The sequence below is a fragment of the Aethalodelphis obliquidens genome, unplaced genomic scaffold, assembly GCF_003676395.1.
Source record: "Aethalodelphis obliquidens isolate GAN/ISIS:26980383/991018 unplaced genomic scaffold, ASM367639v1 scaffold16, whole genome shotgun sequence".
Classification (NCBI taxonomy): Eukaryota; Metazoa; Chordata; class Mammalia; order Artiodactyla; family Delphinidae; genus Aethalodelphis; species Aethalodelphis obliquidens.
The window spans coordinates 30573912-30589202 of record NW_020837960.1 but is presented as its reverse complement, the minus strand read 5'-3'; the positions used below and the strand labels follow the sequence as shown (position 1 = coordinate 30589202).

Here is a 15291-nt window from a genome sequence, read left to right as displayed (position 1 = left end):
GTCACACGTGTAGACTAAGATACTGGTGAACCAAGTTCAGATCTTGGGTTTAGGCAGCATTCCGAAGACGGTAAGTGTGTTACTCACTACAAAGTACACTAGTACATTTGTTGCTAATAATTATGCCCCCAAAGACAAAACTGACAGGTGATGAGAGCAGGGCTGAATTGATGGCCGCGTATCACCTATGCTTGAAAAGCTACTCTGACCCCCTACCACATGGAAAGGGGCTCCAGGGCCTCCCCTTGGACAGATGGTTAACTTTGCAGGACTTAAAAGTGTCTTGAGTAGGTTAAAATTATGTGACCGTTTAGGGGGAAATATACTGACTGCTCCGTAGTGATTTAGTGTTGGGAGTGGCCAACCCAGGCCCACGTACGTACTTGTCACTAGAAGGCTGGGACCTAGGAGGCTATGTTTAGTGCTAAGGACTGAAATACATGTCACTGGTTACACGATAAATGGATCTTAGCCCTCTTCTCATGCTCAGGCAGCAGTGCTAGGTTCTTTCCTTAGCACCCTGCAGTCTTGGGCAGTTCAGATTCATCCAACAAACTCGTATTGAGTGGCTATTACACATGAGATGCCCATAGGCTATAGGATGATGTTGGTCAAGATATGGTCCCCAGACCACTTGCAGGAGAAGCACCAGGATTTCTCTGAAGATGCAGATTTCCCAAACATCATCCTAACTTAACGAAGAGTTTCTCAGAGGTACTGAGAAGCAAAACAAAAATTTAAATAAAACTTTCTAGCAGTGGTTACCCACATTAAAGTCTAAGACCCACGATGACCTCTGATCCCTAGGGTTGGGGATATGTTTTATCCCCTTTGTATCCTCCAGATGAGGGACGATACGGCAGGAGAGAAGTGAATTCCCAGGTGAAATGGCCCTGTGACCACGGGTCCACGGTACCAGTGTGGGAGACGGTCACCAGGGAGCGGTGGCAGAGTTGGGACAGTCAGATCCAGTAGGGTCAGAGGGTCATTGGCCTCCACAGTCAATCACTGGAAGGACCAAAGCTTCTGAGGACTTGGAAGTCTGCCCCCATAGCAATTGTCTTGGTAACTTTTGTTTGAAATAACTAGAAACTTAGAGAAGAGTTGCAAGAAAGAGTACAGAGAACGGTATACCCAGACTCATCAATTATTGGCATTTTGCCTACCACATGCATCTCTCTCAAGACACGCACACATGTGCGTACGTAGGCTCGTGTGCACATACACTGCAACACGTATATTTCTGAGCCAGTTGGGAGTCAGTTAAGACATAATGCCCATACTGTTCATCGTGTAGTGCATAGCTGGACCATTCTCTTCCATAACCACAGTATAATGATCAAAATCATACAGTGTAACACGGATACAATACTACTGTCTAAGCCCTACTACCCCGTATTCCTCTGTTACTCCTCTGTTTAGCCTTTGCTTCCACTCCAGGTCCCTCCACAGTTTGTGACATCTGAGACATTGCTACTGACCCCTCTTCTGGGCTGGAGTCTCCCTTGCCATTTTCTTTTTTTTTTTTTAACATCTTTATTAGAGTGTAATTGCTTTACAATGGTGTGTTAGTTTCTGCTTTATAACAAAGTGAATCACTTATATCCCTTGCCATTTTCTGCAAGCAGTATTGCTTTTTTCCTTTTCGGTACTTAACCCTTCATGTTTGATTCCCCAAGCCAGCTAAAGTAGAAAGTCATCGTTTCTCAGTCTCATTCTCAGAGCAGATTACATAGCATTGAAACTCCTCCATCTCCCAAGGTTGTGAATCAATGCCATCCTATTAGATGCTCATTATATCCATAGTCCAATTTCTACATCATTTTAGGTTATGAGTAGAATGAGACTGAAGAGGCTACCGGTGACAAAAGCTACCATGATCAGATGGATTTTAGCTACATGTTATCCACTTTTTAGTGAAGAGATAACTCTTTTGAGCACTGTTTCAGAAAATATCTCCTCCTTAATTTTCAAGCCAGCAGAATTTGAAGAAAACTGAGCCAGTCTTATAAACATAAATATAAAAATTGTAAATAAGGTATCAGCAAATAGAATTCAACGATGAATCAAAAGAATAAAATATTTGACAAAGGATTTATTTCAGGAATATAGGAAGCTCAAAACTTTTAAATGTTTCTAAGTATCACTGTATCAGCCGAAAAAAGGAAAATGTGATCCCATCCGTAGATGGTGCAAAAGTCTTTGAGTCAATTCAGCTGCCCGTTCCAAAATAAGGACCCTAAATAATATAGGAAAGAAATAAGTCAATTAACTATAATGCAGGCTGTTTATTAAAAAAACCAGCATATTGCCATAAATGGTAAAATTCTAAAATGATTTCATTTTAAATAAGAAATTAGTCAGGGATTCCTGCCATCACTATATAATTCAGCATTGTTTTGGAATTTTCAGCAACTACCAAGAAAATTAAATAACTATTACAAATACTAGGAAAAAGTAAAATATTTCTGTGCTTATACAAATATATGCACCAAAAATGGCCATGTTAAATATGTTCATATATGACTGTACATCTAAAAAACCCAAAACATACCAGTAAAGAAATACTAGGATTATAAGAAAATTTGATAAGGTGGCCAGATTCATAATAAATATATAAGAACCCATAGTTGTCTTCTGTCCTGGCAATCACTAGCTTTTTTTTTTTTAATTCTAACAATGAGCGCTTAGAAATGCAAGGAGAATAGTAATTCCTTTCAAAATAGCAATTAGAATTATACATTTCATAGGAACAATTTTTATAGTACTTCCATGAAAAACACCCCAAATCTTACCTAAGTATATGCAACAAGATTTAACCAAATGGAAAGTCATACTATTTCCTTGTATGGGAAGACTTAGTATCATAAAAAACTTAGTATCAACCCTTCCAAAATTAGTATATAAATTTATGTGATTCCATATAGAATCCCAGCGGATGATTGTTTCGGGGGTGGGGGGAGAAGGGAATTGCGTAAAATGATAGTAAGGTATGAATGGAATTAACAAGCATCTAAGAATAAATATGCAAAGCATGTTCAAAAAAGACCAATCAGAAAGGTAGACTTATCTGAACATCTGACTATACTATAAAGCTACCATAACCACGTCAATGTGATACTGACAGAGAACTGGACAAATAAGTCAGGGAACTTAGCGCTAAAGTTGGTGGTCCAGGGAAATGAACATTTTTTCAAAGTAAGAGTCAAACCTTAGGTGGATACTAATTTTTCAAGCTGGAGAGTATTAAATAGAATATAACAAGCATTGCTGACAGGGAAGCAGGGAGAAGATTGCTGTCCTTTCTGAAGGGAGAGATAAACAATGGGAACCTTTTCTGAAAGCAGCAAGGAGCATCCTCTAAAGTTTAAAATACATGGATTTTTTTGCCCTTACAGACCTGCTTTTGGGAACTTTTCGCATAGAAATAAAAGATAAAGGATAGATGTTACAATGTGTTCTAGGTGTTTATTACATGATGTTTGTGGCAGTGAAGAACTAGAAATAACATGAATGCCTGTCCATAGGTGATGGTTGAAAAACTATGATCCATCCACACTGTGAAATATTATGTGAGCACGAAAAAGGCTGCTTCGGGGTCAAACCCAGGGTACTTGGGGACTTCCCGTGGTGTATTGTTTAATGAGAAAAATAAGATGAAGAAAATGTGTTTGATGTCTTGCTTCTGTAAAACAAATAATGATCCCGAGCAGTGTGTGTGTAGAGGGGGACGGGGTATGCTACAAGCTGGGTGAGAAATCTGGTAGGTTGTTAACCTGGGGATGTGATGGGGGAGAGGATTTGAAGTGGGAGGAAGGAGGAAGTAAGTGAAAAAAGGAAAAGAAAAAATAAAGCTGGCTGTGTAAAGAGTACGCAGATAGCTTCTTTAACCAAACGGTGAGGGCGAGTTTATATACTGAGTGTGCAGAGCTTTTGAGATGCTGTGGGGTGCTCTGCTCTAGCGTTTGTTATTGTGAGATGTGAATGCCACCGCTCTGGATCTTGTTCTCCCTGAAATCTGTAGAACATTGACAGCCCAGGGCTGTTTTCCTCTACGCTCCCGGGTGAAGATGGAGCTGCTGGTGAGTTTTATGGGCCTCACCCCACCGCAGCTCTAGTTGCTTTATCCCAACAGACTTGGAAAAGGCTGACTCCTCTGGTCAGATGTTCAGGCTCCCGGGAACTGGCGTGCAATCAGAACTCTCGTAGAGACGCACATCCAGTTCCCACGGCCCTGAGAGCTCGCTGGGCTCGTGGGTACAGATTTGCTTGATGCTGATGCAGAGTAGGGAGCGACCCGTGCACACACCCAAGGAGAAGGTGGTCCTCGGGTCTGCCGCACCGCCTGGGCTGGATGACGTGCTCGTACCAACCCTCTTCTTCAGCTATGTCACACGCTATAGAGGACAGGTAAAGGTAACAGTCTTAGGAAGCACCGTCCAAGGGACTTCCCTGGTGGTGCGGTGGTTAAGAATCCGCCTGCCAATGCAGGGGACATGGGTTCGAGCCCTGGTCTGGGAAGATCCCACATGCCGCGGAGCAACGAAGCCCGTGCACCACAACTACTGAGCCTGCACTCTGGAGCCTGTGAGCCACAACTGCTGAGCCCACGTGCCACAACTACTGAGCCTGTGCTCTAGAACCCGCGAGCCACAACTGCTGAGCCCACGTGCCACAACTACTGAGCCCATGTGCTGCAACTATTGAAGCCTGCATGTGTAGAGCCCGTGCTCCGCAACAAGTGAAGCCACTGCAATGAGAAGCCCACACACCGCAACAAAGAGTAGCCCCCGCTCGTCACAACTAGAGAAAGCCTGCACACAGCAATGAAGACCCAATGCAGCCAAAAATAAATAAATAAATTGATTTTTTTCAAAAAAGGGAAGTACCCTCTGCCCAAGAGCTCGTCATCCTGGGAGGTCATTCTGTCTCCATCCCAGCCTTGTCTTGTGCCGTGTCCCTAGCTAACCGCCGTCCTGAACGTCCTAGAGCTTCCCCACAAACGTGCTATCCGTGTTTGTGCCCCAGAGCTTTGTGGCGGGTGCTCCTTTCATGGGGGTGCTTCCCTCTGCATCCCTCCCACCAAATCCTGCAGGTCCAGTACCTTACAGGGCAGAAGCTGTTTACTCCAAGCATCCTTCCTTGACTCCCCTTCTCCTCTCCCCCAGGAGTGATTTTGCAGAGTGCTGTGTTTTAAGTTTGTTCTATGCCTGTTGCCAGCTGCCCCGTCCCCAGCTCTGCAGCAGACGGAGTTCCTAGCAGTCAGGGACCTGCTTCCTTGCCTCTTCCTCCTCCTGCTTCTAAATCTCTCTTTCCCTGGGGATTATCATAATACCTGGCCCATCATGCATTCCCCTTAAAAGTCCATCGAATGAATAAGTGGGTGAAGTACATAGTGCTTCCTGAAATGTGAGTGTGAAATCAGGATGGAAAGTTGCACATGGGACCTCAGCACTCACAGGAAAACACTGCCACGCTGCACAGAGCTCACCACGGTAGGATTCTAAGTCACAGCTCGTCTACAGAGGAGGGCAGTTGTTCCTGGAACAGACTTCTTGGCTAATCAGATACTTAGGGTGTCGTTTTTAGCGTTCAGTATATTCATTTGATGCTGATTAGGCAACAGTTTAAAATGGTCTTTCGTTTGTTTGTCGGGAGGGTGTCCGGGGAGTCGTGAATCACTGAACCTCAGGTTTGGACTCAGTCGAGAGTTAAGTCATCATCGCGTAGACCTGAACCACCGGAACCGTGGGAAGGAAGGGCCTCTGGTGATGGCGCACTGTTGTCTACGCAGATTTTCACGGCGCTGCCCCCCTTCACTCTGGGCATCTTCGAGAGGTCCTGTAGCCAGGAGAGCATGCTGAGGTTCCCGCAACTCTACAAGATCACCCAGAACGCCGAGGGCTTCAACACCAAGGTAAGCCACGCATGCACAGGGCCCCTCGGAAGGCACAGGTGCTGTGTCCTGTCCCTCAGCGCTGGTACCTGCTCAGAGGGGGCGTCTGAAGGGAGGTGAGGCCCCGGGTCTCTCCCGGTATCTCAAGCACGGTGAATTCAAGCTGCCACATCGGGAAGGAAGCGTCCGTCCCTTCCTGTTCAGTAACGCCTTCTTCTTCCCTATGTGGGCCCCCCATGACCATGTGGCCAGCGGCCCGCACGCCCCAGGACCTGTAGGATCCAATCATCCCCCACCCCATAGAGCCCTGTCGCCTGGCACGGCCCTCCCTCCGTCACTGCCTGGTTCTCAGGGACAGGAAAATGTCCCTTTAGCCAGTGAGGAAAGTTGGCCAGAGGTGAACACAGGAATCGAGTCAGGCGTGGGTATTATTTTCAGTCTGGTGGACCAGGAAAGAGAAAACGTCTAGACAGACATGGAGTAGGCACTCCTGAGATGAGCCTGGCTTAGGTGTTACAGGGGTCCCGCCATCAGGAGCGGCTAAGGAGTCTGGTGTGTCACTGACCCGCCGGCCACAGCTAGGAGGGCAGAGGTGAGGGCCCCCGGCTGGAAGGGGAAGTAGGTACCTGGCTGGGTTGGGAGGCAAAGATGCCCACGTGCCTGCATCGCCGTGTTTCCGTCTCCAGTGTTTGTGCAGGAGGGGAGTTGGAGGCTGGAACAGAGGCTCGATGCCCAGCTCAGTTAAGACACCATGTGCCGGTTGTGTGTGATTAGCCTGCGTGGACACCAACCAAGGCTTTAGGGAGGATGCCACGGGCGTCCTCGGTAGAGAGCAGTCTCTGAAGGCTTCGTTTTGAGCCAGGTGTCATGCTTGTCTTCCTTCAGGGCTGCCTCCTGTTTGGGAAAGTGTAACAGGCATGTCCACATCTGGAAAAAACACAAGGGGATACTGCTGGTTCTAGTGTGTTCCATGCACAAGGAGACGGGGCTGACTAATTATATCGGTCCTTGTTCACCGTGGCTCTGTCAGTGGGAAATATGGCCTGTTTATTCCACATCGTTCACATAAATCGTTACAACAGAGTTTGAATTCAAAGGCCACGTAAGGAGAGAGGTGGGGGGGGGACCCATTGGAAAGGGAGCCGAACTGAGGATGCTTGGAGGCTGACCTGCAAGCATTTTGAAGATCTGGGGGTGGGGGGACAGGGGGCATACAGAGAGCAGGGAGAAGATAGGAAAAAAATGAGCATTTAAAATAGGAAAATCCCACTGTCTTACAATTTCTCATTATTTTCTGTTGTCCCATCACTACTTAAGATCCAACTATATATATATGACAATTCCCAGAACAATTTGTAGATTTTTAAATCAATTCAATCTGGCTTTAGTAATTCTGTCATCTCAGAGTTAAAAAGATGAATGAAATGCATTTATGAAACTATAAGTTAGAAGAAACTAAACTTCGTGTTCTTTTGTTTGACCTTTCAGGTGTTAAGGAGAATTTTTAAACGTGTATGATATTCATCTAAATCCTAAAAACAGAAAAACTGTATGGGAGGGATTTTAAGGGGTGAAACGAAAGAGTGAGCATGCTGTGTAGGAATTTACATTTTAAATGTTTTTCATGCTTTCAGAAGTATGGCTTCAGTCTCTTAATTAACAGTTTGACCCAATACCCTTTCTCTGGATGACTGTAAAATGTGGTCTTTCTTTCCGTTCTAAAGGAAATGCATCGTCATTTATTTTTTGGATGTGGATAGATTGTATGTTGTCCTGTTTATACGGGAATATCTCTTTAGGTCTTTGTACTAGAGTAATATCATCTGGAGATAGCCCAGTCATCTGTATGTAAAAAATTGGGGTTTTTTTCGCCTTCTGGAGCTGGGCATCGCAGCCAGCATCCCTGACGATGAGGGGCTTGTTGAGCTACACAGAGTTCAAGAGTGTGGGCAGCTCCTGACTCCCCTGGTTTGTTTTCCCTTAGGTTTTCTGGGGTCACTGCATCAACGCCTTGGTCCACTCCCTCATCCTCTTCTGGTTTCCCATGAAAGCGCTGGAGCACGGTAGGTAATGGCTTCGAGATCCAACTCTCAGCAGGTAGCTTTGCAGCCCCTCAGCGCCAGTTGTTCACAATTTTCTTCCCCAGTTCTGCAGACCCAGAGATCACAGGAACAAATTTCAAAAGAAAAACATAGGAAACATCTGATGGGCTTATTACTAGCTTGTGGGTTTCACCCATTCTGGCTCGGAGAACCCATTTTCTTTCCAGTTGCCTGGAGAGTTTAAATACTAGGAATTCTAAACTTTATTTTTAATAACCATTTGAGTCAAGGATCTTGAAGAAAAGCACTGTCCTATAATGAAACATCGATGCCTCTTGTGCACCAATTTGAAATTTTCTGTGAAGTACTTGGGCTTTCGTTTTCCAAGCCTGACGTACCTCTATGCCAAATAACTCAAATCTCGTGAGAGTTTTATCTTATGCCCAGTTTTCCGAAAGTCTCCTTTCCTTGACGTACGCTTTTCAAGCAAACGTTTAAAGCTTGCTGGAGGACTGATTCTCCCTGTTGGTTTCAGTCTTCCCTAAGCTGAAGGAGGGGTGTATTTGTTCATACTTCTTAATACATCCACAATGTGACCTCTTAAAGAGACATACCTTTTAGTCTCAAAAAGTGAAAATGTGTCACAAGAATGCTACTTTTTACCCCTCAAATCATAATAATACCCCTGGGGAAAATCACTCCAAATGTTGACTAGACAAGGCCTTTCACTGTATAGAGAACCAACAAATAGGAAGTTTCCAAGCTTCTTTGTTTCTGTCAGTGTTTTTCTGTGTTTCAGATGGACATGATTCATCCTTACTGATGTGCTTTAACCTGTCAAATGCATGCCCAACAAGTGTGTTATATACCCTGTGACCTTTTCTCTCAGTTTCATCCGATGCCCTTTTCCTTCAAGGGTCCCTAAGTCTCTAAATCAGAAAATACAATTTTCTGCTTCCGGCCCCACCCCCAAAGGGGCATTCTAGTGGAATCGTTCTCTTTGAATGATAAAGCTTTCCTGTGGTTCATCTTCACAAATAGTAGATTTAATTTCTTTTGAAATGGTTTTGTGAGTAAGGGCTCACAAATATAAGAGTGTTGACTGTGGTTTGTTTTAGAAGCTCTGACAGTCTGGTGATAAAGCAGCCGTCATTGTATCAGGCTGGGCTGGGGATGGGAGGTAGTGTGTCTTGTGTGTCTCGTGAGCACAAGAACAGGTTTGGCAGGTGTTCTCTCGGCCAGGAGCCCAACCTTTCGTCCTTAGGAAGAGACAGGCCCCCCACCCTCTTATCTCGGCATAGACTTTGTCCCTAAACGTGCGGTGCTTGCCTTTGGACTCACAGAAGTTTGGCGCGATGGTCATTTACTCGCCTGCTTCAGAAGGAGCGAGCAGGGCCTGTTTTCAGCAAAGACGATGGTTTCTGATCCCGAGTCATGAATATGTGCTTTGAGATTGTGGTTTGTAGTTTATGTTGGGATCATTATTGTTCACCTAGATTCCATCCTGTAAATCCATTCGTTCTCCTAACATGGTCTGTATTTGAAAGGGGATAGACTCCAAACGGTTACTAATTTACCTAAGAGATATCACCAGGTGAATTTCAAGTCGGTTTCTATCACCCTTACCTGCTTCCCTCAGATTAGCAATTGGCCAAGCAGCCGAAAGAATGATTTTTTTCCCCATCTTTAAAATCATCATCACCATCATTATTTCATCATATGCCTTCAGCACAGAGGTTTTCTTTTGGTTGTGTTGTAAACAGTAACCTTTTTTTTTTTTTTTTTTTTTGCGGTACGCGGGCCTCTCACTGCCGTGGCCTCTCCCGTTGCGGAGCACAGGCTCAGCGGCCATGGCTCACGGGCCCAGCCGCTCCGCGGCATGTGGGATCTTCCCGGACCGGGGCACGAACCTGTGTCCCCTGCATCGGCAGGCGGACTCTCAACCACTGCGCCACCAGGGAAGCCCAACAGTAACCTTTTGAGGGAAACTGTTGAAGGTGAAATAAATAGCAAACATTAAGCGTATTTAGCAAAGAACAACCGGAGGCCGGTTGGTGTTCTTGGTCACTAGTTGATGTCCTCTAACCAATGGAATGACTATGTTAGGATGAATTTCTAAATTCTCACTATTAATAGACAGCGAAATGATCATTGTTCCTTAGCGCTGTTCATTCATGTGATCCTTATGTCTGAGACACTGTGGTAGATTCTGAGGGTGGTGGGTAAATGAGTCAATGCGGGTCTCACCCTTCAAGGAGTTTGCAGTCTGGTAAGTTAGCAGGTAGTTCTCTCGCAAGGTGGAAAATCATTCTCAAGCAAAATACAGGTAAAGTGCTCTCGGACTGTAGAGGGCTGAGAGAGACGCCTTCCAGGTGGGATGATTCATGGCTCGTTCGAGGAGATGATGTGTAGCCTTAGCCTGAAAGTCCAGGCAAAGGGGGATGTGGAGGGTTAGAGGAAGAGGCAAACGAAGGAGAGCGGTTCTAGACAGATGTGGAGAGCTTGAAAAGGTCATCCCTTCCAGGGTGGGAGGCAGGGCAAAGTGGGAGAAGGCAGGTGAAAGCTGGATTGCCGAGGGCTTGGAATGCGATGCTGAGAAATCGGGACTTGCTTTGGAGGCAGTGAACAGTCAGTAGAGTTTAGATCAAGGCAAGTATTGTGATCAGAGCAATTTGGGGAAAATGAATCCATCGTATCTCGTTAAGGTGAATGGTAGAAGGCGAGCTGGTGGCAAGAATCCTAGTTAGGTTTCCTGATCCAGGGGAGCCCAAGGAGGGTCAGACCCAGGGACTGGGAATGTGTCTAGAGAGGAGGGAGCATGTTTAGAGAAGAACTTGATCAGCAAAATTACTGCAGACCTATGACGTGCCAGGCGCCGAGGATGCGGTGGACATAAGAGCATGTCTTGGTCTCCGGGGGCTTCCATAAGGTCAGAGCTGGCCATCAGGAATCACACACATAATTGCTTCATGGCCAGCGTGCTGCGTCCTACAGGCTGCAGGGGGAGCTGGTAATACCGGGACACAGCCTAGCCTAGCGGGTCAAGGAAGCATCTTCTCCAAGGAAGTGACACTTGAGTTCTTAAAAGATGAATAGGGGATGATCCTGGAGGGCCGGGAGGTATGCGTAAAGGCGGGGAGAAGCAGCGTTCCTGGCTGGGGCCACGAGCACACAGGGCTGGTGCTGCCGAGGAGCTGGGAGAGCCCGTGGGCAGTGGCTCCCAGTGGGGTGGGGGTCGGGGGGTGGGACTCGGGACCTCGCTCAGCCTCTGGTGGGCGTTTCCAGACACTGAGCATCCCTGGCCCTGGTCGGTGAACCCGCCCACCGTCAGTCACCCTTTTTCCCATCCTTGTGCAACTGTGAATCAGAACACGTCTGCACACATTTCCAGCATCCGCTCTGGGTCTGCAGCAGCGTCCCTAGTCGAGCATTCTGGGTGTTAGGTGACAGATCACCGAAACCCACATGGGGACTTCTTTTAGTGAAGGGTTTAAGGTAGGAGGGTTACACCATGGGACTTGCCTCTGAGGAAGATAAGACAGCCGTGTGGAGAAATACATAAGGTCTGGCAAGAGCGTGGGTTTTGTGTGTTTGTTTCTTCGGGGAGGGGGGGGGCAGACGGAAGTCAGAGGTGAAAATCAAGGAAGCTTGCAAGTTTGAGGAGAGCCGGGATACGGCAGCTGATCCGATTACTTACGTGCTGATTGTCCTCAATATAAATGCGCTCCTGTTACACTTTGAATCGCCCCGTAGAAGGATGCAGTCACCCTTCTCCCAAAGAAGCGTGACAGCAGTTTGAGACAAACTGGGGCACTTTCAGAGTATGGGGACCCTGATCTCACAGAACAGTGCCTTTGGGCCCCACTCCAGCGTCAAGTCCTGCTGGAAATTGTCCATCAGACACGTGCCACACTCTGAGCCCTGAGGGGCTTTGCTTGACCAGGGGCTGAGGGCTGCAGAGTAGCTTTGTTCCATTGTTTCATGCTCTGTGGACTGTGTCGCGAAGATGGTGGATTTTACCGGGAAATTCTCTCCGGTCTCCATGGAGACAGGCTTAGGTACATGCAGTGCTGGTCACTTCCCAGCATCATTGTTGGGAAGAAACGTTTCTAAGAAGGTGTGAGCCTGTTGTTCATTCCTTAGGAAGCTTCCAAGAATTTTGCCTTGTTTATTTTTGCGTGGTTTTGGATAGAATTTTCAAAGCGTTCCTTGGCTGGTGGAGTTGGTGACGATTCATTTCAAGCTTCCAAATACATTTTTCCACTCCAGCAATTCCGTAAATCAGATTTCTTCCAACCATCACAACCTTACGCTCACGGCCACGGCTGGCCTGTAGCTCCCACCCTTTGATCTGAAACATGATTTTAGGTTAAAACCAGAGACATCACCTTTGCAGGGACCGAAATTCATCCAGACCTCGGTGTCAGGCCACACTCGGGCTTTCCATGGGTGTATCCAGTCTGCATATTTGAGCAACCGTCCTTGAAGTGGAATGTGGTTATTGGCAAAAGGACGTAAAATCCGTTTTGATTTAAAAAAAGGAAATTTTCAGATTTTTCTTGATGAAATTTAAGAGGGAGGTGATGGGAATATACTTACCAGCAGAGAAAAATTCCCGAAAAAGAATTGTTCTTGACTCCTCACAGTGCACACTCTGGAAACCATTCCCTCCTCTTTCTAGAAGAAGAAATACCCTGTGGATACTTTGCAATACCATGTGGATAATTATTGGCACTAATTAAGCAACAGGGTCTCTGAACATTCTTGGAGAAGGCTATTTTATACTTTTTGGTAAATGTGCTACTGTAAGACGAGGCATGTTTTATAAACAAATAATAGTGCACATGCATAAAATGAGATGTAGGGCACTTCTCTCTGCCTGTGCCATCATTGGGTCATTTAAGCTTGAATTATTTATGACCTACGCCTGTTACTGTAAACTTGGTTATTTTATAGCATGTCAGTTTCACGTTCAGCTGAGTTGGGGCATGACTGCCGTTGTTCCCCGAGATTGCAACTTCTTAAAATCAATGACTCATTCATTGAAAAAGAAAAGATAAGTGAGTGTGTGCTCTGTGCAGGTCAGTATTGGTAGATGGTAGCGCACATAACAGGCAAGTTCCCTGCCCTCGGGGAGCTTACACTGGACAAGGCAGGACTGAACAAAAAGTGTAGCGAGAGGACAGCCAAGGTCAAATGGAGTGCATACCAAGGACCACTAACCTGGTTCCAGCTTTAAGGATTGCCCCCCAGAGGATGTGACAGCATAGTTGAAGGATGAACAGGAACAAGCTCGGAAAAGAGGAGGGGGGAGGGGTTTCAGGTTACGGGAAAGAGCATGGGGTGAGAGGGTGTGACTCCTAGTCAGAGAAGACCCCTGTGGCTGGAGGATTGGGGAGCAAGGGACGATAAAGGATGGAGACCAAGGAGTCAGACCATTTCCAGCCTGTCGGGACAAGCGAGCCTTTTGTAGTATGAGTTTACTGGGAGCCATTGATGGGTTATAAGCAGAGAACCACGTATCTGATGAACTTTGATGGGACCACACCGGCCGGGGTGATTGTCGGCGTCCGGCTGGTTGGCTGTCGTGTGGTCTTGTGTCGTGACCGTGTCAGAGAAGAGGATGGATCTGAGGGCGGCTTAGGAGGTAGAACTGGAAGGATCTGATGTTGTATCCATGAGTGCTTCCCTAGTCTGCCTGGTTGTAGGAGAATCTGCTCTTCTGTCACAAAACTTACCCATAAAATACTATATTTTAAAGCATTTTAAAGGAAGGTACGGGAAACAAGAGCCGGTGTTTTCTTCCCGTTGCAAAGTCAGTGACCATACTGTATACCCATTGTAAGATATAAGGTAAATGAAGGCGATCCAGGGACGCGCATTCAATGCTAAGTGGGACAGAAGAGGGGAGTAGTAACTCCACGTGGCCTCTGCATCTGGGAAAGCCACTGAGAGGACAGGGTAGTATGAACAGTCACAGAATCCTGAAGCGTATACATGAAGTGAATGGGACTTGCTCTCTAAAAACGAGAAGGACAGAACACTCTAGAAGCTTCTTGGAATTATACAAATGAAACTATAGCTAGCGTAGAAATCTAAATCACTAGTTGCTAACCCGGTCACTGGAGTACATTCAAAACCCAGTTTCCAAATTCAGAATGTCTTCTTCTGTTCTGGTTACCCTTAAACACGGTGAACTAGTAACGTCAAGTCCGCCTCATGTGCCTACAGCACTGTTGTTTGGAAACACAGAATGGGGCAGAAGGGCCGTGGCTTTCATGCACTCAAATGTCTCTTACGTTTCAGTGTCTCTCTTAATAAACTCTGAGCTACATATATTTTAAACAGTTGGGTTTGATGTAATGCTGTAAGAAGCGTGAGTCAGAGTTCCCAGATTTCACCCACGTAGCTTCTATTGGGAAGTTGAATCGAGGTGTATTAAGGTGGGAATAGCTGCTACAACAAGCAGCCCCCAAATATCAGGGCCGTAGTCCGGTAAAGGCTTAGTTCTGCCTCGTGTACCGATCAAACGGAGAAGTGCATTGTACGTGGGTGTGTTGACTGTATGTTCTTATTTTCTGCATTTGTGATGCCCTGATAGTTGGGCCCATGGTCCTGGAGAGACTGTGCTCCCAGGGTTGGCTAATTCCTAGGGAGAGCAAACAACTGTCCCCCAAGCACGCCTTTGCTTCCCAGCCAACCATTCCGCCTCCCACACCCCCAGCCATCTCTGTACCTCACTCTCTCACACCAGGCCAATATCCCCTGCCCTAAATCACCCCCGGGCCAGGTACCACATAACTAGGGATCGACCTAAAACCCAGAGACTGTTGAAATAATTCACACTATCCAATCCTGAGCTTAAACAGTGTACCTACCCTGCTTCAGTCCATTTTGTCCGTTGAAAACCCCACTAGAGGCTCTGGGCCATGCTCTCCCCTCCTGCCTCCTGACTGACCCTGGTGCTTTCCCTTGGCCCTGCCTGACACCCCATGCGTCCTGTTTCTAGGGATCCGTGAGTATAAACTCCTTCCTTCACGATCGTCACGTCCACGTCTGTGTGTCTTTCGACACCTGATTGAAACAAGCCCTAGTTATTCTCAATACAGTGGCGCTCCATCTGTGCGGGGCCCCTGAGTTCACCCTCAGCCTCCGCGTGGGGATGGGAGAGAGCAGGAGAAGGACTGCTTGCTCTCAACCTCCTCTGGCAGGAAGCGATCCATCACTTCTGCTCACGTCTGATTGGCAAGAGCTAGTCCTGGGGCCCCACCTAGGTACGAAGAGCTGCGGAATGTCGTTAGACTATGCTCCCGGGAATAAAAAAAAGAGTCTGTGCCTACGAGGTGGCTGTTT

At 46.6% G+C, this 15291-nt stretch overlaps 1 protein-coding gene across 2 annotated transcripts in view; it reads left to right on the top strand.

Moving 5' to 3' along the window:
- Positions 1 to 15291, top strand: part of ATP8A2 (ATPase phospholipid transporting 8A2) — a 447814-nt gene that overhangs the window by 293017 nt on the left and 139506 nt on the right. For both annotated transcript variants that reach the window (XM_027116669.1, XM_027116670.1), the window contains 2 exons: positions 5795 to 5917; positions 7881 to 7959. In XM_027116669.1, the coding sequence (XP_026972470.1) occupies positions 5795 to 5917; positions 7881 to 7959 (202 nt within the window). The remainder of the gene's footprint in view (positions 1 to 5794; positions 5918 to 7880; positions 7960 to 15291) is intronic.